Raw genomic sequence first — 27,817 nt, forward strand, 5'->3', positions numbered from 1 at the left:
TTTTGTATCACATGAAAACCAGTCTTGAACTGGCAGACAGAAATGCTGGAACAGATAACCACAGTAGCAGAGGGAATAGAACAGATTCCTCTCCCTCATTACTGATGTGCCTACCAGCATCCCCAAGTTGAATACTTCAAAGACAAACAGCTTCTTTAATTATTCATATTTTACTCGTTAAATTATTTTCAGCTCAAATTTGCAAAAAAAGCACTTGAAGCCAAAGCACCGAATGGTAGATGCAGCTGTGCTCTACATTTATAACCTTAACTTTGTTGTTCTGAATTTCCAAGTAGAAGAAGCAGCAGCCAGTTTCCACAACCCGTAACAAGCAGTTATACACCACAGACATGCACAGATCCTTCGTACAAGGATCCATGCACAACTGCTGGCCAAGCAGAGGATTTTATTCATTCCTGAGTACATTAGCAACTCTACTGACAGGTCTACTGTGTCTGTTTAAACAAACTATTCTACTTTACCATGGGCTTTATTTGCTTTTTGCCAAGGGACAGGGACCGCATAAGACACCAGAGCAGTTCCTAAACAGTGGGGCTAATCACTGGTGGCATTTGTGAAGGTAGTATTACTTATTGCTTCCACCTAAACTAATCATCACCTTAGAATCACTTAAATGACCTCCATTCATTAATATTTTTTTTGCTAGGAATGGAAGGAAGCATGGTTTTATTTCGCTACCATATCATTTGGTTTATAAAGCTCCTATCTGAATGGAGAGAGAAATAACACAAGCAGAACCTTCTCCTCCATCCAGCTTTGTATACACATTATTGCTATCAAAAACTACATGCAGCTGAGTGAAACACTGGCCTGCTGGGACCACAGGAAGAGGTTCAACAGAAAAGAGGTCAGCCAAGCTACATCTCACCTGCAACTCTTGGAGGAGAGAACTGTGAAGTCATGGCAGCAGCAAGCAGGGAAAATGGGACATATTAAAAAGGGCCAGCTGGACAAGTCATACGGGTGCATACAGTATCTGCACGCACCCTGGGTCTGGATATGGTTAAAGAATAATTTTTAAGAACAAGCTTTGCATGCTTGCATCTTATTTTGTGTTTGCTATGGACTCAAGAATGTGACAAGATAGTATGTCTTAGCTGTGGCAAACAACCAACCACAGAACCTTACTAAAATCTGCTAATACAGCAGAAGTTGATAGGAAGCAGCTATATGTAACTGGCTGCCCAGCAGCACCAAGTAGTCAGGGGTACTGGACACTCCTTCAGCACCCAGGATGGAGCAATATTTCTCGGCTAGGACATGCGTGTGAGGTGTTTGTGTTTGCCAATACCACACTGTTGTCTCATTTGGGAAGGCAGACAAATGTTTTGTAATGTGAAGACTGTGTTCTGCTCAGTGTCTGAGGGGACATGAGGCTGTATCAGCGAATCAGTAGCTGGTTCTGGATGGTCAACCCGCAACAGCCCCAAAACCACAGGCTAATCAAAACAGCAGAGCAGATTTTAGCCTTGCTTTCCCCACAGCTCTCTCATAATTCAGCTATGATACCAGCTCTCTCTGCCAGCTTTTCAATTTTAAGGAGTTCCCCATCACCTCAGGAAATCTCTCATGTGTCCGGTTATGATTAGCACCAGTTTCTTCCACACTGCCAAAAGCAGTATGAACATCTGGTTCCCACCAAAAAGTCTTTCTGCCCTTCCTTTTTTTATTAAATAAATAACATTACCAAGGAGAAGTGATTCATGTGTGGAACATAACTTCCTCTGATGATGAAGTTTGACTGATTCATCCATTCATCGGGAATGTAACTGCACAGAGGGAGCCTCAATCGAGCATCCTTTTGTACTGAACAATCCTGCTCGTGACAGGTAACCTAAGGGCATGTTCCACACCTACCCCTAGCAAATCCTTCCTCACCCAGTGCACTGTGTTTACAAGCCTCTGGAAGCCTCTGGGAATCAGACAAGACAGGCAGAGAAGCAGCATCCCTTCTGTAAGCCTAGAGATGCATGTCCTCACTCAAAGGCGTACAAAGATGGCCACAGCGCTGATGATAGGAGCTATTAATTTACCCAATTTTCTAAATACCATGAAAACAAATACAACATCTGGTAAAATGTTGTACATCAGACTTCAAAATTCTGTCAAGTATCAGACATTTTCAAGATACTTCTATATCATTTATCTGCCCAGGATTTACTTCAGCAAACTTTTTATTCACTTCAAGATTTCCCTTGTTCCTGTGCTTTTATTTCTTGCTCCAGCCTAGTTTGTAAGTTAAAATGAGTCTGCATAACATCCTCTTACACTGTAACCCAGAAAAGCACTCTTCTCTTCATAAAATTACACTGCAAGGATGTAACTCATTTTCCAACACTACACTATCCTGAGACAGATTTCACGTAAGTCGTTGGCAAAGTCACCTAAATCTCAGGGAGCACAAATCAGCATTCACAGAGAAGTTCTCCCACCGGATTAGCACAGTTCAGAGGCTGTGCCCAGCTTCTGAACGGCACATCTGCTCCAGAAACTTATATGTCACAATGTTATGCATGTGCCGCACTGTGGCCGGTACTTACCATCGCTGCTCCCTCTGAGGACTACATCTGGAGACGGTGTCTGCTGCGAGCGGGAGCCAAAGGAGTCCAGACTGTCAAAGGAATCATCTCTGCCGTGGCGAGGCGGGGAGAGGGAATCGCTGCGTTCAGAGTCCCAGCAGTCTATATAGCCGCTGTCACGAATGCTGCGCTTTGGGCTCTCGATATCTTCCGTTTCCTACATGGAAGCACAGCAGGTACCTCTTCATATAGAAGCCACCGACATACCCACGAGATCCACTACACATCAGACAACAAAGCATCTTCCCAAATACTAAAAATCTCTTCTCAAAAAAAGTTTTTTCTTGTTTTCCGCCCCTTCCCCCCTTCAAAACAAAAGTGCAAGCTTGCAATAATAAACCCCAATTTTATGCTGATTAAGAGGAAATCCCGCTCATTAGATTAGTACGATGAACTGAGAAAAAGTTGCAACAGGCAAGTTAACAAACCGATCAAAACTGAAAGTAACCTGAAACTTGACTTGTCGTCCATAGTCCATAGCACAGGCAAAGGCACTAAAATTTTAACATCGTGCCTACATCAGGTTTAAATCTGCTGCTTTCCAAAAGACACACCCCCCCTCCTTGCTCATCTATTGTATCTGACCAGGACACCAGCAGACAGCATTTGTTGTTGCTGCTTCAGCTCGGCAAAATAATGAAGCAGTGTGCCCCAGCCTCCCTCTACCTTGAAGAGACATTCCTGTTATGAAAGAGGGATGTCTTTCTGAAGCAATCAGCAATGAAAAATATGCAAAATGCTTTTCCTGATGCCTCAGAAGAATTCAGTTGTGCTCTTTACTCTTTGCCAGCTCCTGGCTCTGGGGGATATGAAAGCACTTGTAGCTGACCCACATGTTCAGTGCAGGGAGAACAATGGTTGTCTTTGACAGCCCTGTGATTATAAATTCTTTCCAGTGCAAGCAGCACATACTAAAACACTGAAACTCCAGCAGAGGAAAAGGTCAATAGAAGCCATCCTCACCCTTGCATTATAATAAATCCCTTGTTTTAGAGAGTGTCTTAACATTAATTACAATCACAGAGGCTGAGAAAAAAAAAGCAAATAACTACGCTTACTCAAAGATAAATATAAATCTGTTTTTTTTCTCTCCTGACAGTAAATAAAATCAGAGATGTGGGTGCTGTTACCAGACTGACATTTTGCGACCCGAAGAGGCTGGAATGTGATTTTTTTTTTTTTCTTTTTTTTTTTTTCCGCAGAAGCATTTGAATATTAATTCCTAATTAAGAAGCAGTCCCAGCTTACCACTAGCTGCTGCACAATGGCTATGTTGAGCACAGCTCCCACTGTCCTTGACTGCTAAGGTTTTACCCGTCACTAGTATCACCAATGACAAGATCAATCAAGAACATCACAGTACACTATGGCAAGCCACCTACACAAGAAAGCTGGTTTGCCAGAGAAGTGACGGGGGAAGGAGAGCTCTGAAGTAACACACCAAAGCTTCTGTGCTGGAAAAGAGGGAGGCTCAAAGCAAGACCGAGAGATCAGACCCAATGTCCTGCAGACTTTTCAGGAAGAAGGCTTAATTAGTGCCACTCACTATTACTCTGCCAAAATACCACATTAAAGGCAGTGGCGAAGGTCGCCTAAGGCCACGCTAAACTGTGGTAATGTCATTAAGTAACCTCAATGCAAACTGAAGTGAAAGTACTTTCTAAAACAAATAAAATGCATCTAACAAACTCCTAATTGAATCCTATGCAACTTCCTTCCCCAGCCCTGCTTAGTGAACTAAAATACTGATAGAAATACTAGACAACAAAGATCTGTCTCCCTAAAATCTGCATGTGTTACACACACCCAAGAACGAATCTAAAAATCCTATCAAAATCCTGTTTGTGACATGATCTAAAAATCTTTTTAAAAATCTAAATTCCCTAAATCCCCAAATCCCTTCATACCAATCAGCTATTCTCAATCCTCAGGCACACTTCCATTTTCCTAAATTACTGTGTTTGAATGACACAGAACTGCTCAGCAGCTACAGGGACTTAAACTCGGGCAAAAAGCCCCATCCTGCATTCACTATCTCCCAGAGTTTGAAAACAGTCCAATTGTGAACTAATGAGTTCTGCAGACCCTACTTTCAAAGGCCTGTTGATGTTAATTTTGCATGCCGCTCACCAGGAATTAGGAGGCAGGCAGCAGGATGGGATCCTAGACTTCTGTAAACATGTTCTTTACAGCCTTCCCCTTGGCAAAGCTACTTTCCCAGCCCAACGCCGTCTCACAGACGGGTACTTGTCCTGCCTTGAACAAATGTCAGCTCCCAAATGTTACCAGTAGGAAAGTGGTTATCTGCAGGACTGATAACACTGTAACACGACACACAACAGCACATTAGTCTTTCATATTACTTAATTAAAAACAGTATGTCACCAAGTGGCAGTAAAAGTGTGATTGCCAAATATAAGATGCGTTTCTCCAGGAATTTCCATCCCCTAAATATAACCAGAAAGCCATGGATGTTTTGTCACTGGAAATTTCTAGTTTAAAAGTAAAGAAGAATGCGCATCCAAACAGTTAATGAAATTAAAAACCGAGTAGATGAATAAATTAGAAATGAATAGTCCCTTGGTATGAGAAGTAGAAATAGACGAATCCAAGACAACTTACATCCGAGCTGTCTTTTAAGTTGCTTATTAAAAAAGGAGGGCAGAGAGGATTTATAACAGAAAAACGAAACCAGACTGAATTTATGGTTGATTTAATTATTAAATTCTGTGGAAAAAAATGCCAGCAGAGAATGTGATAAAGTGTCTTTTCATCACTCGAGCTCAGCTATAAAGAACATCAGAGTGTTGCACAGCATGATTAACATGTTCTATTTTACATTCAAATCCTCTTCAAATGCAGTAACAGACAAGCCCACAATTGCCAGTGGGAAATACTGCAGGGGTACAGAGGTAAGAAGGTGACCTTGAAATAAGTCGCCGGCAGCTCTTATAACAGCAGACTTTTCAGGACTGCAAAGCACTCTGTTTTTACATTAAAGAAATATATAGCTTTCAGCTTTCATGAGATCTGTACTCTGCTCAAAGCTCCAACATCTGCAACAAATCAAGTCCCAGCCTCTTGCTCTTGTCGTCAACCTGCGGCACACCGCACCGGCCAGCCAGGTGCTTCACGATCACCAGCTCCCTGGAGAACACTGCCTTTCAGCCCCAGCTTACTTCATCCCACAAAAGGGCTCAAGATAGGACCTCCAAAATGCTCTGATGATTAGTTTGATAGGTAAACATCACTTTTTTAAGAGAAGCCTTGTGCTGAGAGATTAAACATTAAAAAAATAAATGGTGATACAATGCAGCACTAACATTATAACTACCTGCACTTTGGCAATTTGTCTGTGCTAGCTCCCTTGTCTGTCTTTGTTTCACGTTTCAGACTCTTCAGAGCGGTGACTGCTCCTTCCCTGCACCTTCTCTCTGGAAACAATTCAAGTATTAACTTCATTTCTTTATTGCTTAGGCTCAGTCACGAGCAGCAAAGTCCTGAGTGACTAGCGCAGGTCATTTCAAATGAAGACCAAAATAAACCTCTATCGAGAAGCAGGATGTTCTCTTTCCCTCTTCGTTTCCACCTGCTTGTTCACAGGAACAGGGCTTACAAACAGGGATTTTACCCGTCTAGCTAAAGCACTCTGGTCACAGCAGGTTATAGGAACTGCTATCAGTCAGCCAAGTACTTCTTCCTTTCCCGTCGCAATCCAGTACTGGCCCTCTGAGATCCCAGAATGAAGAGCTGCAGCTGGTGCAGCTGCAGTAGCACAGAGCTCAAGGTAAGTAAAAAGCAAAGAGTCTCCCATGGTCCCCAAACCCTACTGCCTGTGGTGACTTGACCATTACCTGAGATGGGGAGGGACTAGAACATACAAAACTCTCCGTGGGCTGGAGAACATATCTGCATGGCCTTTCACGAGCAGCATGTCCAACACATGCAATGCTAGCACCAGGTGCTGCCATCTTCTTACATGCCTGCTCCTTGCCCTTCCATCCCCAGTAAATGTATGCTTGGATATCAACGCTAACCATTACTGAGGTTAAGCCTCTCATGCTGAGGTTCAGGGCATGCTGGAGTGCTCTATCAAAAGTTCCCAAACCACTCTACAGCGATCACAACAGAGCTCAGATCATCATAAACCACCAAATATGCTTTCAGACAGAATTTAGAGCTTGGCAAAACACAGACTCATCATAACTACGCCCTTGGTGAAACATAATCTTCTCCTTCTACCCTTCAGCTTTATTTAGATACTTTGGTTTGATGCCTTATGTTGCAACTCAAAAACAAAAGAGCTGCCCATGAGACTGAAAGTTTTAAAGAAGAAAAATCCCTGCTCCTGCGAGTCCTGCCACCTTACTTTTGAGTCTCAGCTTTTCTAGTTGAAACTGCGTCATAAATGAAAATAATTCAAACCAACACATATGGAAATGAAGATGACAGAGCCACACGACAATTCTAAAGCCCCGTTTGACATCATGTGCTGCATCACTGATATCACCACAAAGCTGGCTGCCAAAGAAAGTTGTGTTCATGGCTCGGTAGAGTGAAAAACATTTTCAAAGGAGGCAGAGGTTTAGTAAGTAATTTGTACTCCAGACCCCCACTTCTCTCATATTTAGCAACAAACAAGTTATTTATGGGTGTAGTAATTAGAATGAAATTTCCATTTCCAAAACATAAGAAAAAGATACCTTTCTCATCTGTGCCAGCAAACCTTCAAACTCCTTCAGGTTCAGGGTTGATCCACTATACGACGTGCAGCTGTTTGCCGCTTTCCCTAGCCAATAAATGGTGACTAATACCTGCAGAAGTTAATAAGAATTAATTGAAGCCATCTACACAGTCATGTAGCTAATTTACTTCCCATCAACATCTCTCATTTATTCTAAACTGCACAGCAGCACAAGATTTTGTTATAAATCCGAAGAAAGGGAAGTGTCTAAGTGGTTAAACATAAATACATGGGGTATCTGAAAATTTAAACAGTCCTACGGAATATGTAACCTAACACATTATCTTCCTGGGTTTCTTATAAAAACCCAAAACTGTCAGGTCTACCTGGAAAATAAACAGCAAAAATAAATCTGAATAGAAAAACTAGGCAAGGTATTCGAAACTGTCTGGAAGACACACTTATATCTGTTTGTAAATCCAATAGGAAAAGAATCCCTAAAGAGTCCTAATACTAGTGGTCATTAATTAAAACTGTTAAGACTAGTGGAATAAATAAAACATCTGAAACGTGTGTCTGCCTATTTCAAGGACAGAAAACGTAGTTCCATTTTTAATCATTTTAATGTAATTAACCAGATGACACAGGACATTTATTTCTAGTCTTCTGCTAGCTTAAGAAATGCTTAGTCCAAGATTAATCAAAAGCCATGAGCATCTGGTTGTTTCTATCAGACTAAAGCGGAAAGAGTTAGTGGTTTCATTCAAGTTCTGACTTGATGTCTCTCCGTATCTCAAAAGTCACTTCAAAACTAGTGTGGAAAAAAAGCCACAAATGGCTCTTGCAAATGTTTATATACCCTCTCACTCCTTCAGGAAGCAAAGGAATCTGATCTGCTCGTGTTGCACTTGTTTTAGGAAAGGAGAAATTAAGATGCTCAGGATGGTCAAATCCAACACCTCCAAAACCGCTCATATTTGTATCGTGCAAGGAAAGCAAACATTCCCAGTCCTCTGCACCCACACATGTCTCCACTTAAAGCAATGCCTTTGATGGTACCTGCGCAGCAGCAATTTGGACTAGAAACTGGTTGTCAAAGGCAATTCAGTTCAGTGTTTTGCACTGGTTAAAAATGCCAAACTATCGCCTCAGAACTTAGGGCTTTTTCTGACTTAATGCTCATTATTTCAGCATATTCTGTGACATTAACTGTCTCAAAAAAGTTAAATAAACTGAAATACAGTATTTTATGTTTTCATGTGACAGGGACATATTATTCATAATATACAGCGAACTAAAGAAAAGAAGACTAGCAGAAATCCCAAGGGGGCACTGGGGACAGACATCTCTGTCAGACTCTTATTCTCTAAAACATGCACCCGCATTCCTTCAGTGCTTCCTCCTCAGTCACACATACTAGACTTCTGATTAGCCTTTTCTCATCACCTTCCTCTAACATCCCCATTTTTCATTGTGTGTGTGATGTCCAAAATCACAAACAGCACTCCAGCTGAGGTCCTGCCCGAAAAAGATACAGCATGTGTCATATAGATCCCCTGTTTAAAAACAACTGTGGTGCATAATGTAAAATATACTTTTTTATATAAAAATATATTTATATTTCCTTTAGTTTATAAATAATATACATGCCATGAAATAACTGAATAATATTTTTAATAAAGTTCAGAAATTTTCCCCTTGTTTTTAAAATTACATCCAAATTGATACTACTGTGCTGAGAGAAAGGAGGTGGTTTTGCCAACGCTCTTTTTTTTTTTCCTTGAAACAACCTTTATCTGAGCTGTTTTCCTTCAACCAGCACTAGTCAACAAATTTATGTTAAAAACTCTTACAGTACATGTTCTCAAGTTAAGTGAAAACACTTGCAAATATAGTACTCCTAGCAACCAGGAAACTGTCCAATTCATTTTGCCATTCAGTTCTCTGATGAAGGTTGTGGTATTTTTATTTATTTCTGCTAACATTTGATCACTTTCTCTCTTCTCCCTTTCTTTATCCACATTTTTTTTTCCAGTTAATGTCACATTTGCAAGCAATTCTGACTGGCTGCCAGCCAAGGTTGCAGGATCATGCACCTGGAAAGCATATATTGCCTACGAGCACATTGTGGAGGATACTTTCAAAACTTTACCTTTAAAATGATACATCTGTACAAAGATACTCAGCCAGTGCCCACAAGAGTGCTAAAATGCCAAAGCTGAACTCCTCCCCTACAACATTGTGTGCAGATGCAGAAGGAATTACTCTAATGATGATGGGAAAGACAGGATGAAATAATTTTATGGGGGGGAGTGGTGGGTGGTGTTTGATTTTTTAATTATTTTTCACCTGCAGTCATGATTACTGGCTTGCAAAGTCATTAGGAAAAGATCTTGGCATTTCCTAGCAGTTTACAGGGATGTGAGCGAAATATAAAATTGAATTTACATCAGTTTACAGCTGACTAAGGACAGACAGCTTGTTAGTCTTTAGGAGAATAACTAACTCTAAGACTAGCAAAGTTTACCCATTTTCTTTTCCACTTAACAATTACAGGATCCATTACCATTGTCATTAGTTTAAATTAACAAGAAATTGAAGTTAAATGGAATTAACTTTTCTGGGGAAACATTTACTTGGAAGAACAATCAGAAAGCTAGCAAATCTGAGAGCAGACTTGCATCCAGATCTAACGATCACTTTGTTTTGTTTTAAATGCTTTGTGCAAATATACTTTATGCTTATATATACATGGAAGGCTACAAAAGCATAGCTTCATGGGTGAGTCAGGCTGTTACCAGTGAAAACCACAATGGACAGCAGAGAGATCACATTATTTGTCCCTTACCTAAGAAGAGACAAACATTCTCCATTTTATTTCTATTGTAAGGTTGCTTTGCCATAGCAGCTCTACCTAAATTTCCAGTAGAACCTGGTTAGGTTTGTATTCAGAAGAACTTTTCAGCAATACTCATCTGTACTCCGTTTTTACTGACGTAACTCTTGCTCAGGCCAAATATAGCATTAACCAGACCAAAAAAAACCCTGAAACAAACAAACAAAAACTTCAAGTGATGTACTTACATTTTTCAGCTTCCTAGTATAGTCAATGTTCCTGGTTGCACACACAAAAAAAAAAAAAAAGAAAAAAAAAAAAAAAGAAAAAAAAAATCAGAAAGCAGACACACTTTCCAAGAGCGTATATACAGCAGATCATGTTTTCCCTAACAAAAGCCTGCAGAATGCTTCTGCTGGCTGGATACACATGAAAGCTAAGATGATGTAGTTCATGCATCCATTTATTCAGAACATGGGAGTATTTTGTCACCATTACTTAAATTAGAATTCTGGAAGTACAAAAAGAAAATGTCTTTATAATGGTCCCACAGTAAAGGAGGACAGCACCAAAAATATTTTCTTTGAACAGAGTTGCTGATTTCTTCAAACAAGAAGACAAAGTCCTCCCTGCTAAAATGCATTCTGCAGTAATTCAACAGTCAGATTCTGTGCTGTGATAAATCATGTAATCCATACAGATTCTGGAAGCAACTGAACATGCATAGGAGACTGAGGAAATCATCAGCAAGCATTAAGGAAATAAAGCAGGTGCTTCTGTGGAAACAAGCACCACAAAAACACAAAGTAAATGGGGTGAAGCAACACAGATCCTGCCACTTACAGCAGAACCTGCTGTGGAAAACATACTTATTTTTTGAATGTATACTTGAGTGCTCAGACTGAACATTGACATCCTTCTCAATTTAGCTTTTCATCCACATTCAAAGGGTGGAAGAGTTTTATGTTAGACACAACAAAGCAGAAAGCTTGCACAAACATAAACAACCTTTTGAAATTCAGAAAAAAAAAACATTAAAAAAGAATGGAGAAAATGTGTATGTCATTCAGGTGCTGAAAAATAAATAAGATTACTTCAGATTTAGTAAAGATTGCCTCCTGATTATTTGTAACAGAATTGCCTTCTACTATAACAGTAAGTCCATTAAAGGTTGCCTCACAAAACCAAAAATAAATGCACTTAAAGCTGTGAGAACAACAAAAGCCTAAATATAGGCAATGCTAAAACAAAGTATTTTTGATATGATCTCTTTTAAGCCAAAATTTTATCCACCAATACTCACATACTAAGAAAAATAAAACAGTCCTATTTTTTTCTTAATAACATAGCAGTGGAAAAACGTCTTGTTTAACAAGTCAGGAACAAATTCTTTACAGCATTAGCTCATAACTTTTATAAGCTGAATGAGCCAAAAATAATAGATCTAATGCATACCTCAATTAACATCTGTATGAAAAAAAAATGGTTAAAAAGATCATTATCTGAATCATGTGCAATAATGTCATATTCATCCTTTACCATAGTACAAATAACATTTTTACCATGTTTAAAAAGCAACTCAAAAAGTCTTCAAAGACCAGGGGGAAAAAAATCACCTTCATGCTTTGGGAACTAGCTAGCAGAAGACAGTTTTGAACATATTTCTCTACAACAGTCATGGACTTGGCTTGTACACCTCAACTCAGTTACTCAGCGTGAGCTTGGACAGTGCTACGAAAACATTTGGCTCATTTCCACAGCTGCTTTCTCTGAAGAGTTGAAGGAGGGGAAAAAAAATCCATGCCAGTGAGACACTTCACATCTACCTAGCATCATATTCAGTGGAGGGCCAAGCCAGTTCTGCAGAGTTTATTACTCCTGGTTTAACTTGCTTACGTGCTGGACAGCTCTCCTTGGAGCTCCATGCTAGTCCCAGCCTCTCAACCTGCCTTCTCCGAGGTACTCCCACCATCCTCAACCCCAAAAGATCACACTTCTTATCAAAGACCCTTTCTCTCTGGTTCCGTATGGAGATGAGGGTTTTATATAGAGATTAGGGACTGTTTTGCAACTCTCCCCAGCCACTCATTGTCATGATTTTACAGGATGTCCTGAAGAACCTCTTTCGTTGCAATACTATCAGATTTAGAAGAAGTAAGTTACATAGTCCCCTCTCACTGGTACGTACAGCTGAGAAGAACCTCATATTAGGACCAGAAATCTGGAAAGGAGCAAAAAGTGGGAGATTATTCCTTAAAACAGGGAAACAGGCCAATTTGATTTTCAGAACCTTTGAATTTTCCCAAACAGTGCTTGAACACCATGAAAACTTGACCAGCTTCCACTGCCAGAATGGAAAAAAAAATATAATGCCACTGAAATTTAGTAAATTGTTTCCATATACTGTTCCAAAATGGGTAAGTCTGACCAGGATTTCATTAGTGATCTTTTTAGCCAAATCTTTTTGGCCAAATGAAACAAGGTCAATCGATCAACTCAGCAGTATTTGCTTGTCTGTAGAGCAATAACTTTTTAATATTACATCGGATAGACTTAAAAACTTCAGGAAAACTTCTAAATAACACCAATTACAAATTTCATTAATTTTATGAAAGTGTGGGTTGCTCTTGCTTTTGGGGGGTGAGGAGCTTGATTGCTATTAATATAAAGAGAAAAATACAGTTTGACTGCTTTTGTTCCTCTGGTCCATGATGACAAAGTCTTCCTGAAAGGGACAACAGTTCCTATTTAAGACCTCAACCTAGACTATATGGACTTTGATTCAAGCTTGCTCTGTGTGACCTTAGGCAAGTCAGTAATTCTTTCTGTGCCAGCTTCACATCTATATTTTATCACTTTGTGAGGTGAAGTGCTGAAAATACAAGCATTAGATTCTAAGCACCTAGTACTTTTTGCAGTGAGGGATGTGCACATATCATGGCTAAAAACTGTTAATAAAAGGAGATTTTTAAAAAAATCACTTCACCCCTCCAGAAAACATGAATTAGTTATTGGGAAGAAGAACCTCTTACTATACATGTGCTAATTAGTGTGGTAGTAGGTGTGTGGCTTTGTTGAAAAAATATCTAAACTCTGGCATTTCCAGTCCACACAGTTCACACAGACATCTTCAGCCCAAATATTGCGACCCAGCCTATAGCTCTTGTTAGAAAATAAACAGACTATACTCATGTCTGCATCTTGTAGAGTCTGAGAGGCCTGAAAAGGTCCTATAATGCATCTTCAAAACAGTTTAATCTGAAATAACAGAGCTGTGATTTTTTTCCCCAGCCTGCATAGTTCATCAGTTGGACAAACAAAAAAGAATGTCATCAATTTAGACTCAGGAAAACCCCTAAGTCTCACAGAACCTCGTTGCTTAACTGAAACAGTATTTTAAAAGAACTGTGGTTGATCTCTTTGGGAAAAATAGAAGTCCTTGGAGAAAGCCTGTTGAAGGGAACAATGTATTCTACGCAGTGCTGAAGGTTTCCCAAACCTCAGCTTCCTAATTGCTTTATACAAATGACAGTTCTATAGACTTTTTACTCATCCTTAAGTATTTACTATTGCATCACATGCATCTGAGGTTGTAACATGCTAATCGCAACCTGCTGTTGTACTTACTTGATGGTTACTCTGTTTGATACGTCCTGCAGATCACCAGGATCAAAAAGCTGAGATTCTTTAAGTCCCAGCTCTTTGCAGCCTCTTAAGAATAAGATTATATTATCCTGAAAATAGAAGAAAAAAATTAAAAAATAAAAAAAAACACAAAGAAACCCTTTTAAATCCTCTTCATTGAAAAAAATAACCCTACCGAACCAATCTTTCCCTAACTCAGTAACAGCTCATGGTCTTATCATTAGCTAAATGAAGAACCAAAGACATTTCCAGTCACACAATTTAAGAAGTTAGCATATGCTTTGTTTGAAAACTAGATAAATATGAAACTTTTTTTTTAAAAGATATGTAACTGCAACAAGCTTGTTGACTTTTCTCTTTCCAAACCCAGATGTTGGCAACTTCTCCAGCTGAAAAAGCCCTGCTAATTTCCCCACCTACTGCTGTAAGCTGCCAACAAAACTTCAGCATGCTATAGGGCAGAAAAGAAAAGGCTGGATTTCTGAAGGGAGCAGGAAGGGTAGACATGAAGCTGTCCACCACCATTTACACAAGCACTTTGTTGAGAAAACATTTTGCATGTCGATACAAACAAGTCAGTTATTCCTACTAACACAATTGGTCTCTTGCCTCTCCAACATTAATCAGCCAGAAGCCACCGGGAAAAGAGGTAGGTGCCTTCTCCCCAAATAAAACGCCTGAAGCTACACTTTACGTGACCACTGTCTGTAAGAAGAAACAACAGCAATTTTGTAACACTTTTTTAATGGAGTATATACGCTTTCCAGAGTGTAAAAAACAAAAATCAATAACTAAGATTAAGCACAAACTGATATGAGCCTCTTTCAAACCAAGTATGAGTGATGGCACACAGGTTTGCACTGAGGGGATTAAATCTGTACATGTGAACATACATTTAATATATGTTTTATACTCACACATATGCGTGTACATTGCCCCCCTTTTATAGAACCAGTGAATCTTTCTTATGCAGATAAACCGAACAAGTTTTTACATACATACATCGCTAGGTCAGCAACTGCAATGGTAGATGTGTGGACAAGTAAATATATAAAGTACAGCTTGATATTCCCTGAGGTCTCTCATCAAAACCCTCCAACTGGAGGTTAGCTGCCACATGAAGAGTTAGAGTGGAGCAGCACATGCAGCAGAGATCTCCATTTCTGTAAAACCTGGGAAGCAGAGGAGCTGTGGCAGTGTGCAGCTCTTGCCTGCCCTGTGTGACAGAGCAGGATTCGCGAGCAGGGCTCTCCCCACATCTGCTCCCAGGCTTTTGTTTGGGTGGCACGGCCACAGCTCGGCGAGAGCAGCCCTGTTTATTCTGTCGGGGCGCAGCAATCGGCATGCTAATCGCTGCGGCGCTCTGCATGCCAACGCTCTCACACACAAAGCTCGCTGTCACCAGCCACACCGCAAAAAAACAGACTTGGAAATTCAGAGGAGTCCAAATCTTCCTTTCTTCCCCAGCTGAAACTTAACAGCTCTGGAGGGGAGCCAGGGGGAAAGGAACAGCAGTCGAGAGAGCAGAGAGCCCACAAGCCAGAAAGACAGCACCGTTCAAGACATGAAAAGATGCTTGTAAAATTCCCCGTCTGGCTTACTGTTTGCATTATAATTTTTCCAACTGCAATTGAATAACTCTTGTGTTTAGCCTTTGTTTGAGGACAGTTATGGTCACTTCCAAATGGTGGATGGAGCAATGTGTAAATCTAATAAAAACGCAAATGTATTTTAAAAAAAGTTCCTAAAAAAAATATACAGGACATACAGGATACAGTAACCTAATAGGTTTAGAAAACAATCAAAGGAGGGGGAACTCTGGGGATAAATAATTGCACCCATCTTTATGCCAGAAGTTCACATCCAAGTTATGATAAGCAGTACCAAAAATATCAGCCATTTGGCAGCCACGTAGTCCACATAGTTTGGAAACTCAGTTTTTCTGTTGATGAACAAATGCCCACTTCTCAAAAAAACCTGTGTCACCACCCTATGCCTGTTTTCATACACGCTTTTAGTTTGATGGTCATAAGAATCATGTTTGCCAACAGTCACTAACAGCATCACCCAAACAATTCCTCAGAAAGCTGGTATCTTCTATGGGCACGAATAACCACGCATGCCAACAAGATGCAATCAGCGAGCGCTGAAAGTTTTTGCTTTTGTTAACAACCCTGTAGCGTTTATTTCCCAATGGTCCTAAAACCAGCAATTTGTTTAAAAGGATTAAACCAAAAAGCTAACAAAGAAATTGTTTTCAAGAGACAGATAGTCAGGTAAACCTGCCTAGGCTGCCTATCCCCAAGCCAAAAATGTATCTCATACTATTGCAAAACTAAACTTTTCCTAGTTTGCTCCAGTACAGTTGAAATTCCTATTTGTTAGTTCTATTGAGACACTGGAGAACAACACTCTTAAGCCACTAGAAGGAGAAAGGAGTCTTATCATTAAGACCCAGCTCCCAGCAAAGCTTTCTCTCAGGATTACCAGACCTTGCATTGGCTAAGTCCTGGTTTCTTCATTTCCCAGAAAATTTTGCTTACATTTTTTGATGTAAGTTATAGTTCCGTATCTGTCAGCTGTAACTGCATTTTTTGTAGTCACCTATTCTAAAGTGCCACTCTTTGTTGCTGTTGAAGAAACTAAAAAGCAAAAAGAATAGGCTTACAAGCAGCAAAGTATATAAAACATCCTTACTTCAAATAAGTGACTGAAAACACACACCTAACGTGCACGTCCAGCTCCTTACAATTTGGCAGAATTAAATAGGTCACGCAAATGGGTCACACTGCAATGGCAAGGATCGCAGAGCGGCCAGCTGCCGTGCCCCAGCTAACAGGGAGGTATCTTTTACAGTGGTCTCAAAAGACACACGACCAGAATTCCGTCCCTCTGGCAGCCCGTACAAGGCACTAACATGCAACTCCCTCAATGCATTAAATGGAGATGATACCGCCTTTCTCTGAGCGGGTACTTGCTGCAGTTGCAGAACTGGAGTAGACGGAGGATGGGCCACTTGGTCAGTGCCACGCAGCCCCAGAGGACCTGCAACTGTCTCCTGCCAGCTCCTCTTGGTTTCAGTCCATACCACTATTCAATCAAAAATCTTCTTCTGGGTTTTGTCTTTCATACACCCAGAGGAAGAGCAAGCTTAGCGATTACAGTCTAAATTTCTTTGGTAAATTTTATCTACTTTTTTCTATAAAATTTTGTAGCTATAATCTATAGATATCTATACAATTTTATTTATGTTTTTTTCTATAAAATGACATGAAGTCTGAACAGGCTGCTTACAGAAGACAAATGCTTCAGTGTGGTGACAGACAGAGGACACAAGCACAGGATACACTGATAGGTTAAACCTCAGCCTGTTCTGCTTGCCTAAGCAGAGTCCTGACAGTTACTGTTAGATCAGCACTACAAGCAATGTCATTTACTTGTACTAGAAATGCAAAAATTATTAATGCAAATGTTTTGCTATACTGAATTTCAGAAACGAAAAATCAACCAACACACAAAACCTTACAAACTCTGAGGCATCGCCAGCCACGAACCAGCAAGAAGGGCCAGGGAGGAGCAGGGATGGACAAACAGGGGAGCGGGTCACCGACTCCCGCAGTCAGAAGGATGCATGAGAAGGAAGGGAAAGCTGCTCCTGCTCTCGCAACTGCATCTCAACACTGCTGCCTTTTCATCCTTTCTGGCCTGTAACCTGACAGACTCACCTTTACAAAATCACTTTGCTGGAATAACTGCCTGCAGGTAATGCAGAGAGAATAGGAGGCAGAGGGGCTACACCTCCATGAAGGTGGAGGGAGGGAGAAAGAATGCGCTGCTCACTTGTAGTATTTTTTTTTGCTGTTTTTAAAAGACTGATAACCTACGTATTATAAATAAGAAAAAAAGTTCACCGTATAGCATTAAGTCGTTTTCCTCACACACGACGTGGAGCACAAAATCCTGAACCCTGTAAAAAACCCCACAGAAATTGGCAGTTGTGCAGGACAGACACCCTGGAAAGCCACCGCAAATTCACACAGTAGCACTGCCAACACACAAGATAGTTCAAGCTAGCGAGAATCAAATATTCACAGCAGGCAAATTCTCTCCATAGGATCTGCTGATCAGATGCAATGGCAAACAGCTTGAATTTGGCCCACTTCCATTCCTTTCATCTGCCACAATAGTATACAAAATATTCTCACTGTATCCACGCCACAAATCAGACCTGCAGCTTATCACTGCGGAACCATCATTTGTCAGATGTGCTACTGTGGTCTGGATGAGATCTACAGATAAACTCGGGGAAAACAAAAGCAAGCCAAGCTGTATGTCTGCACAGAATGCTGAATAAAATGCCAAGCGCATGCCACTTCTGCGAGCTGGAGATATTATTAGTTGCCAGTAGCACCGCGCTGTTTTGCAGGACAGCTGCGGACAAACAGGTGGCCTTTTTCATTTCTGGAATGCTGAAATTTTCCCTGTTCCAGAATAAATTGGAAGATTTCTAAATATATATATATATACGTATTTCCAAACTGCTTTTCTGAGCAATTTCTGATACAGACTTTCAAAAGCCTTTTGTTTACTCTCAACATTTCTTCCTAACTCCCTCATTTTTCCATTTTATATAAATAATTAGTGGTGATAATTAATTTATATAAAAGCACCGGATCTCGACTGATTTATAAGCAGATGGGAAGGAAACATTGAAATATTCAGTTCAAGTCCACCAGAACTTTTATGAGAAAGGCTGGGAACTTTTCATATCTATATGTGTATACACACATGTATATATGTTTTACAGTTCATCCAACATGCTTTACTGTCTATGTTTTACCATATATACATATGTTGTACTATATATACATACGATTTACCCTGTATGTAATGCTTTACTGTATATACAGTAAAACTACACTTCACAAAACGTTGTTTTCCGTGGCACATTCCCAACCAGTAGATTTGGAAGGAACTCGAGCGCAGTCAGGACACAGAAGCTTCGGGGGCTTCACCTCCGGAAGACGAAGGACGATCGCACGCCAGAACTGAAGCAAGCCCCGCCAGAACAGCAAGGGGAGACAAGGCTGCACACACCCCAAAAGGATTCCGGCACGCAACAGCCTCTCCTAGTGAAAGCTAAACGCCACACGGGGAAACCCAGGAGGAGAGCGGCCCCGGGAGCCGGGAGGGAAAGCAGGACTTACCAGCCCGTCCGCCCGGCCCGGCCCGACTCGACCCTCGCCTCCCAAAGCGCCGCAGACCTGCGGAGCGGCGGGAGCGGCAGCCGGCCGGGAGCCGCTCAGCTGCCGACGGCGGGGGCTGCACACCCCCAACTCCACCCCCGCCAGCCCCGGAGCGGCACAGCGGGCAGCGCGGCCGCCCCCCGGCGCCGAGAGAGGCGGCAGGGCCGGGGCAGGGGCTGGGCCGGGGCCGGGGCCGGGGCAAGGCCTGGGGCAGGGGCTGGGGCAGGGCCGGCGGCCCCGCTCCGCCGAGGTCTGCGCTCCCTGGCAGCCGCACGGGCAGGCGGCGGCAGAAGGGCAATGGGAGGGAAACTACCACCGTGTCCTTAACCCCCTGAGCCCCTCGGGCGAAAGAGAGCTCCAGCGAGTGAGGTGATGAGATGAAAACGGCAGGAACAAGGCCGATGAGGCTGTGCCACGCGGAAGGCGGGCTGCAGGGAGAAGGGCCGGGCTCGCCGCGAGCACCGGCAGCCTGACACGCAGTACCTTTAAGAGCCCATCAGAGAAGGCGGCGAAGACCGTCTTTGCAAAGAAAGCCAAGCCTTTTTCTGCTTCTTTTTGGGCAATCAGCAGGGAAACGATGTGTCTCCTCAAACAACAGCCCCGCTCCCTTAACAAAAAGGCAAAAAACACCTTAAAAACTCTGTGAAGAAAATGGGCCTGTTGTGAGCATACCTGTGACCACACAAAACATACCAGCAACGCCAACCGTGGCCCTAAGCGATCTTCAGAGAGTATCTAAGACTGCCAGATGTGCAGTACCAGACCCCGAAGATGTAGCTGGAAGTGACAAATTCCTACTAATACTTTAACATAGCTTAGCTAAATGGAAGTTTTCACAAGAAAATAATTACTTTGTATTTGACGCGTAACCACTTATTTTTTACAGTAGTCACTCTGTCCTTGGTACATGTAGTCTCCAAACTTGAGCACAACGTCCTGTCCTTGATGCGCGTTTGTTGTAGTGGTAGTTTTGATACTTTAGTACATGCGAACAGATAAGAAGTTAAGAAATATCTTTCACACTGGACAAGACCAGCCAACCAAGGCAAGGAGGTACACCACCTGGAATATTCCTCACTGCGCAGACTCCAGAGAAAGGTGGACTTTATGTAAATGATTTCTTGGAAACAATATGAATATGTACGAAAATTACAGGAAAAAAAACTATGCATATGTATATTCTTGAATACTATAAGCTCCACTTGTTGCTACATGCAGCATGCACGCTAGGTGGGATTATCCCCTGTGCATCCAGCACCGCAAATAAAGAATGCCTGCCTTCTAAAACTTCAAACTAAGACTTACGAGAGTTCTTCTGCGACCGATTTTTACGGTATCATTACCAAGGTGCTTAGATCCTTGCTGCTTCCAACCAGGCTTACTGGGCTGGGAAGCTGCAAGTGCCTGGAGCAAGAAGACAACACACAACTTTGATACCACTACTTTACGCTACTTTGGTAGTACACAACTTATCCTCCTTTGAGAGTATGAAGGGAAAGCAGGGCAAAGGAAAGAACATCACTTGTATTTATCTTTTCAGAGAGCTGCTCTTCACATTTTTGGCGTGCAGCAAAATCTTTTGCTAATAGTTCCAATCATCAGTCTCATATAAAACGCAAGCACATTCAATCTATGTTAATAAACTGAAAATAAGCAACAGTAACAAAAAACTCCTCCAAATCATGCCATGAGAACTGATAGGGGGGACTCTGAAAAGCACAAAAGAAATGAAATGCGTTAAGCAAATCAAATTGTAAGTACACTTGTGCTCCAGATATAAAAAGCACATTGTTAAAAATTAAAAGCTTGCAATTCTTTGAGAAAATCAGAAGTACAGCAGCAATAGTCAATCTTAAGAAACTGTCTTTGACTTTTTACTAAATTTGCCCTTCACCATCAGATTATTTGCTTTTTAAGACCTTTGTGCTGTAACAAATTTCAACCACATTTATAAACTTCCAATGTGATGCAGTGTATTACTATCATTTGTATGATGGTTATAATTAAAATCCCCAAACAGGAATGGCCATATTGTGTATAATGAAAGGGAAAGACAGGAGAAAATAATGGGTTTGGACCATACGAAAGAACATGAGCAAGAGCAGCCTTCAACTCAACAGGCAAAAGGAAACCACGGGGGGGTGGGAGGGGCGCACACAGTATGAGCACAAGGCTGACCCTATGACTTCACTAGTTAAGTAGGTCCTGGTATTTCTCCTTGCTGCATCAGGTCATTATCCCTGAAGGCATAAATAAAACATTTAAACAAATGGGGGCTCAGTCAACATCCTTGTCTTTGGGGGAGAGAGCAGATGATGTGCATTCCCTCCGATTTGCCAAACCCAAGATACACCCTGAGCAAGATGGCTTTGTTTACAGCAATGAAGACAGAACATAGGCAGGCAGGGAAAAAAGCCCAAAGCATTTCCAGGCTATTTACTGGCTCGGATGCTGATGAAATCACAGCCAGATGTCAGCCAGATGTCAGATTTCACCCAATCTTGGAAAGGGGGTGCCTATCTGATGCCATATTCTATGGTAACAGCCATGCTATGGCCAAGGAAGAGGAGAACATTTCCTTTCCATCCTCTCTCTGCAGCTTTTTAGTACCAGATAATAGCACTTGGCTTGTGACGATTTGGGCCTTGGTTTGACTTCTGCTACCCACTTCTCATATTTTTGATGAATAAAGCTCACCAAGAGCAGGGTTAAAAACCAGCTCACGTCCAGTGAAGCGCAACCACACACTCCTAGAAGCTGCTGGGAATTCACCTTGCAAATCCAGAGTCAGATGGGTAAAAACACATGGACAGGAGAGACACCACCAAAAAAACGAAGCACGGTTCTTTCTGCTGTGAGTCTGCCTTGTTGGTTGGTCTATGAAGCGGGTCAACACAAAACTTACTGCAGAGCAGGCTGGGGAAAGAGCTATTAAAAAAAAATGAGAATGAAAGAAACATCACAAGAGCAATGTTCAAGTGCAACTGGGCTCAGCATCTGCGGCATCTATCCCTTCTTACCCATTCTTGTGGCAATAGTTGTGCTGTCTATCTGAAGGAGGGGAAAAAAATGTCATGAAGACAAATTTGACCTTTATTTGCACTCACATTATTTGTGCTGGGAGTATGACTAACCTAAATGGATTTCAAGGAGTCCTAAAACCACAGTTAGTGCCGTGTTTCCCTCAGTACATCCTCTTGGGGCAACTGAACACTCTCCGTTCTCTGCAAATCCCTGTGGCTGCTGCCCCCACAACTCAGCTCTACAGCAAAATATGAAAATGGGCAAGAAATTCACAACTAAGGAGACCATGCTGTTTTCTTAGGTTGGTTTATTTGTGTGTAATTATCAGGACCCAATAAAGCGTTAAGGAAAGTACACAGTCTGATTATGGATTTAGGAGATCTCAAAGGCAGGCATCTCAAATGAACTACGTCAAGTAAACAAAAAAATACATAAAACTTTAAATCTGGAGTTATAAATCATAAGAACTACTATGCAAGATACTGTGAAAACAAAACCAGCCTGTAAGTCATGGGAGTCCAAGCAATGGGACAACCAAAGAAACTAACTTAAGCATTAAATATGGGAGAGTACAGTTTTCACTAGACTTACTGTTAAAGCTCATAACTCTGCATACCAAAAAAAAAAAAAAAAAGGAAAAAAGAATTTCATAGATTAATAAAGTTGAATTACCTCCTGAGTGATACACCTAGAAAGTGCAGCCCTGGGGTAATCCAAAGGAACACTGCAAACAGCTTAAGCTCCAACGGAAAGAATCCTTTTACATGTTACGTACAGCCATCAACTACAAACACTGCTGAACAAACCTTTGCCTTTCCTGACTGCTGTAGAGGCAATTGTGTGTTAAGCTGTGGCAGAACAGATGCTTCTCAAAAGCTATTTATATACGTGTTCCTGCTAAGTTACTGTACTGCAGTGGTAATGAAGATTACCCATGCAAAGCAAATCTATGTGTTAAATTTTCTTCTATGGTTTCCTTAATTATATTAGCAAGTCTACTAAAAGAGATAACCTTTTTTCACATACCCTACCTTCTTTTCCCTGCCTACAGATTCCAAGCTTCATGGGATCCCTTTGATCACATCTGATATCTTAGGGTACTGTTACCCAATGCCTGCTTTCTATATTTTGACTTGACTGTTGTGAAAATAACCTTCTTTTCCAGGAAGAGCAGTGTTGACTATTCCAGGGAACCAGCTGCAGGGAACCATCAGATGCAACTTGCCACAGGACCTTTGGGATGGAGTGGGGCTAGTGGAGAAGGAAAACAAGGAAAATCCTGTGCATCATGAGCCTCTCCACCTGAAAAAGTGTGTCTGAGAGTCATTAATTACCTGACCAGCATAATCTATTATGAACCAATACAGGCAACTTAAAGTATAATCAGTGCACCTGCATGCACATTTGGAGATGACTATCTGAAAAAATACTGTAGTGATCACTACAGACTGTTTCTAGTTATCCTCTCTCACTACATCCAAATCAGATGGGAAGGACGAAAAAAGTGACTGGAAATAAGCAATAATGAGATTTACACCCGATGCTTTTCTGATACACAAGAACCTAATTAATCATGGACACAAAGCAGTACTGGAGTTATAGCCTCAATTCTTACTTTCCCCTGGTCATTCATCAGCTGTCTTCCTACTCAGGCACTTGATTTCATTCAAGGTATACAATCCCAGAAAATACAGGATTTTTATAAAAATACATGCATGATGAATGTAATTTCAAAAGTTTTGCTGCATCCAACTGTATTGAACTAGCTGAACACAAAATTTTGAACATCCAAGGCCAGAAAACAGCTGAAATTTTGTATAATGTATTTTTAAGGTTTCAAACTGCGAAGGCACAAAAGAAACTGGTACCTAAAGGTAAAATCAGTTTGATGTGAAACCTCTGAAAGTGAATGTATGAGCTCTGCCTGGCAGACTCATTACACTTTTTCTGATTGCAGCAGCTACTATTAACATGACTTTACCTTCCTGCCCTTTCCTTTTCTGTGGTATGTTCTCTTTTGCCTGGTATATTAAGCAAAGCTGTCATCCCTTTAAAGACAACAAATAGTAACAGTTGGCCAACACTCGGACTTCTCTCAGCAGAGATGGCAATCCACTATGCAAGGATCAAGATACTACACGGCCGGAGCTGTTGGAGGGCCTCTGCATCCCAATGTCCAAGTACAACTGCTGTAGGTGGGCCTCAAAAGACGCAAGGAAGCTGCCTGTGGGGGCCGGGGGCCTGGCAGTAGCTGTTAAAATCAGACCAAATCTCTACTCCCCAAGGCAAACAGCAAAATAGTGAAACCGCCAAGGAGAACTCATTCCTGCTTAGTTCGTGACCTCTGAAAAAAACCCAACAAATTCCATTTCTCCTTTCAAATTAAACATCTACGCTTTATTGCCAAGGAATATGTTTTAATAATCTGTGGTGTTCAAGGTTTGATAAACATCAGAAATCTCTTTACTGCTGTTACATGATAACTGACATACATTTCCCCCTCACTCACAGCTTTGCATCTTCACGCCAACATTACATAAAACATACTGGACTTCTTTAATGCATAGGTTGGGGTTTCCTTGCAAATACTTCTAAAAGACGCTGTTTGCATCCAAAAAGCACTTTTTTTTTTTTTTAATTGGCTTTTTGTACTGAATGAAGTTCCAGCATGTTCCAGTTGGAAAACCTACATTATTTGGTTTACTTCCAGTAAAAAAATAAATAGAAAGGTTTCACATTTAGATGTCTACAATGATTTCTGTGAGGAAAAGGAAGGGGAAGAAAATAAATAATTTTCAATTGCTGCAAGCACATTTTACAGACAACCAAAATACCTGTGCAAAAAGGTGCTAAGTAAATTCAGTGCCTGTGCTTAGCTTTGAGCATATATAGTGTACCTGCCTAAATTACTAAATACCATGATACTCAATCCATGTACCTGTTGTTTCTTTCTCAGATTTAAAAACATACGTTTGTCATCTTGAATATCTACAGTTTGGAATTTTTTTTTTTTTATGGTAAATATTCAAGGCAAGATGAACTACCCAATAGTTAGGCAGTGATTTCTTTTCAACCCCTTTTCAACCATCAGTAAAGCATACCCCAGATATGATTCAAGAACTGGAACAATTCTTCATGAAGCTATGGTAGCTGCAAACTTAGATAGACTATGCAGAATAGCCAATTTAAATTACTACTGTTGATTAAGTCTATAGAGGTTGTACAAATATGCCTTTGAAGGACCATTTGGAAAGCACAATTTGTGGATTATGTCTGGATGCTGTAATTGTTTACAGTTCTGAAGAGCTTTTGAGAGGAAAAAAAATAGTACAATAACATACTGTATTTAAGAAGCAGAATTTCCTCAAGTTTATGGGCATAAAATCAACAATTAAAACAAGAGGGAAAGAAAGGAACTCTTCTTTCATACAGGGCATTCCCATTGCAAGCCTTTCTCCCAGGTCTTTCACAATGTCTTGGTTCTGATTCCTCTGGGTACCAGAGCATAAAGGATGTCTCCTTCTACAAGACACATATTCCTGTTCTTTCATTTACTGTCAACACACTAGAGGTGTACTTGAAGCGTACTTCTGCTACATCCTCTCTCCCCTAGAAATGCACGAAGCAACAAGGGTAGGAAGATGAACACATGCATCACACCAAGTCTTATGTACTGGAACTAAGGAACGGAGAGGGCAGAAATATTTGTGGGCAGAGTGGAAAAAAAGGGGAAACAAATCAGCTATCACTGATAATTTATTCCTAAAATTTCAGTTTATACCCTACGTTCTGTGCTAACTAGACTTGAGATCTCCTTTTGTTTGTAGGGGAAAACAGCCAAACTGTGCTTATAATTCAGCTTACCCAGATATAACCAGTGGCTCCTGCTCAGAACAGTCACAAATAAGGCTAGCAGAGATCTTCATGCACCCTCAAACAACAAGCTTCGAACTCCTCACCTGCTACTTCTTAAAACCTTTGCAATTTAAAGCCACAATACATATAGATCGACGCAAAACTTAGCTGATGAGAGTGTATAAAGGAAAAGGGTAAATTTAAAGCAAATATGATACTTTCCTTTCTTCAACAGAGGGACTCAGAGTTCAGTTGGTTAATCAGAGAGGTGTATCTAGAGAGCAGAACCAGTAGAGTCCAGCAAGATTATTAGACCAGGCTTCATGGGCCATGAAGGCAGCTGTACTAGCTCCAGAGCCAACAAGAAGCCGCCAGCAATTTAGCTGATTTAAAGCACTGCAGAGCCCCAGTCCTCCCCAGCCAGCTCACGTGTCTCCAAACCACTCCCGCAGGCGCAGATTTCCGGAGAGCGCATATGTAACACATGGCTACCCAAAATCAGCTCAAGGCCAGTGGGACTTACTGGCTTTGGCAAGCACCTCTGTAGACTGCCCTTCCTAGTGACTGGGGAATAGTCATCAAACACAGTACTGACTTGCTTGAATGCAAGGACGCAGCTCAGGCTCAGCACGCACTGAAGCTAATCAGCTCTTAAACCTGGAGACCCCACTAAGAGCTATCCGGGCTTTACAAGGTCAACAGATGTAGCCCCATCCAAGCACAGGGGCTACAGAGCTATGCAACCACCTCAGGTGATGCAGAAACACTGCCCAAACTGGAGCACAGGGAGCCCAATGACCCAGGAGGTACAAGACCCTGGGCACACAGGCTCTTTGTACCTGTGCATGTACAGGCCAGCCAGCCTGGAGCTGCACAGGGGCTTCAGGGTGCCTCATGCTCTGAAGCCTTGAGAGTCAGCTAGCACATGAGCAGCACCCACCTTCTGGGGCTTTCTGGCTACCTGGAAATCCCTAAATGTGCTACGATGCACTGCTAAGCTGATCTCATGCCTTAGGCCCACCTGCCCCCAAAGAAAAAAGGCGCTGGCGTTGAACAGCTCTCCTGCAAAAGCTGTCCTGTGGCTGTGCCCAGCCAGGGTGATAGATGCTGCTGCCAAACCCCAAGGGGCTGTTCAGTGAGCTGCCCACACCCACAACAGGGAGGTTATCCAGGGTTTTCCATTCTCTGGCATATCCCAAACTCCACCTTCCATTACCCTGAATTAAGCAGTTGACTGTTTTTCCTCTTACTTACTTACTTCCCATCCGCTTCCTAACGTCAGTCGGGCACTTTTACTCCTCCAACTTGTATTGTAAAGTTATAAAGGACAAAAATATTTGTAAGGTGTTATACAAAGAGAATAAATCATACTTGGAAGCTGTGATGGAGAATACAATCTTTGAAGTTCTTGGTCTGCAATTTGCTTACATTACAGTTTGTATGCAGGCTTAAGTGCTGGATTTCTAATATCGGTCACCAAATTTCAGCCAAACAAAATAGAATAAGCAAGGTGAACTACTCTTGGGAAGATAAACTATCTGCAAGAATTTTTGATGCAAGTACGAGAATACCAAGAACTCAGAGTTCCTCAAAAAATATGTAAAAGTCTGGAATCCAAGGAGTTTTCAGTTCTCTAAGATCATATTTTAGAAAGTAAAGTTTAATCGGGATTGGGTAGCTCAAGAGATTGGGTAATACTATTTAAAAAAGCAAGTGATTAATCTCTGATCAACCAGAGGGTAAGGACTAAAGAGCATTTAAGGTCTCAAACACCCCTGGGAACTAGCCAACTTAGTCTAATACTGTGGGTGCTGACTCTAGGCAGATTTTGGATTTTGTATTTTCTCACGCACAGTCCTCATGCTTTTGAGTAGCCTCCTCTAAATTTCACTAGAACTACTCTGTTATCCTCCACAAAATTCTGCAT

At 41.4% G+C, this 27,817-nt stretch overlaps 1 protein-coding gene across 1 annotated transcript in view; it reads right to left on the bottom strand.

Annotated features, from left to right (window-relative positions):
• The window catches only part of LIMCH1 (LIM and calponin homology domains 1), a 182,798-nt gene that overhangs the window by 59,341 nt on the left and 95,640 nt on the right, over nt 1–27,817 (bottom strand). The window contains exons 4-7 of the mRNA XM_086463923.1: nt 13,748–13,854; nt 10,369–10,399; nt 7,304–7,414; nt 2,562–2,757 (exon numbers count right to left, since the gene is read on the bottom strand). Of these exons, the coding sequence (XP_086320049.1) occupies nt 2,562–2,757; nt 7,304–7,414; nt 10,369–10,399; nt 13,748–13,854 (445 nt within the window). The remainder of the gene's footprint in view (nt 1–2,561; nt 2,758–7,303; nt 7,415–10,368; nt 10,400–13,747; nt 13,855–27,817) is intronic.

Source organism: Leptosomus discolor, chromosome 4, assembly GCF_034619465.1.
Source record: "Leptosomus discolor isolate bLepDis1 chromosome 4, bLepDis1.hap2, whole genome shotgun sequence".
Taxonomy (NCBI): Eukaryota; Metazoa; Chordata; class Aves; order Leptosomiformes; family Leptosomidae; genus Leptosomus; species Leptosomus discolor.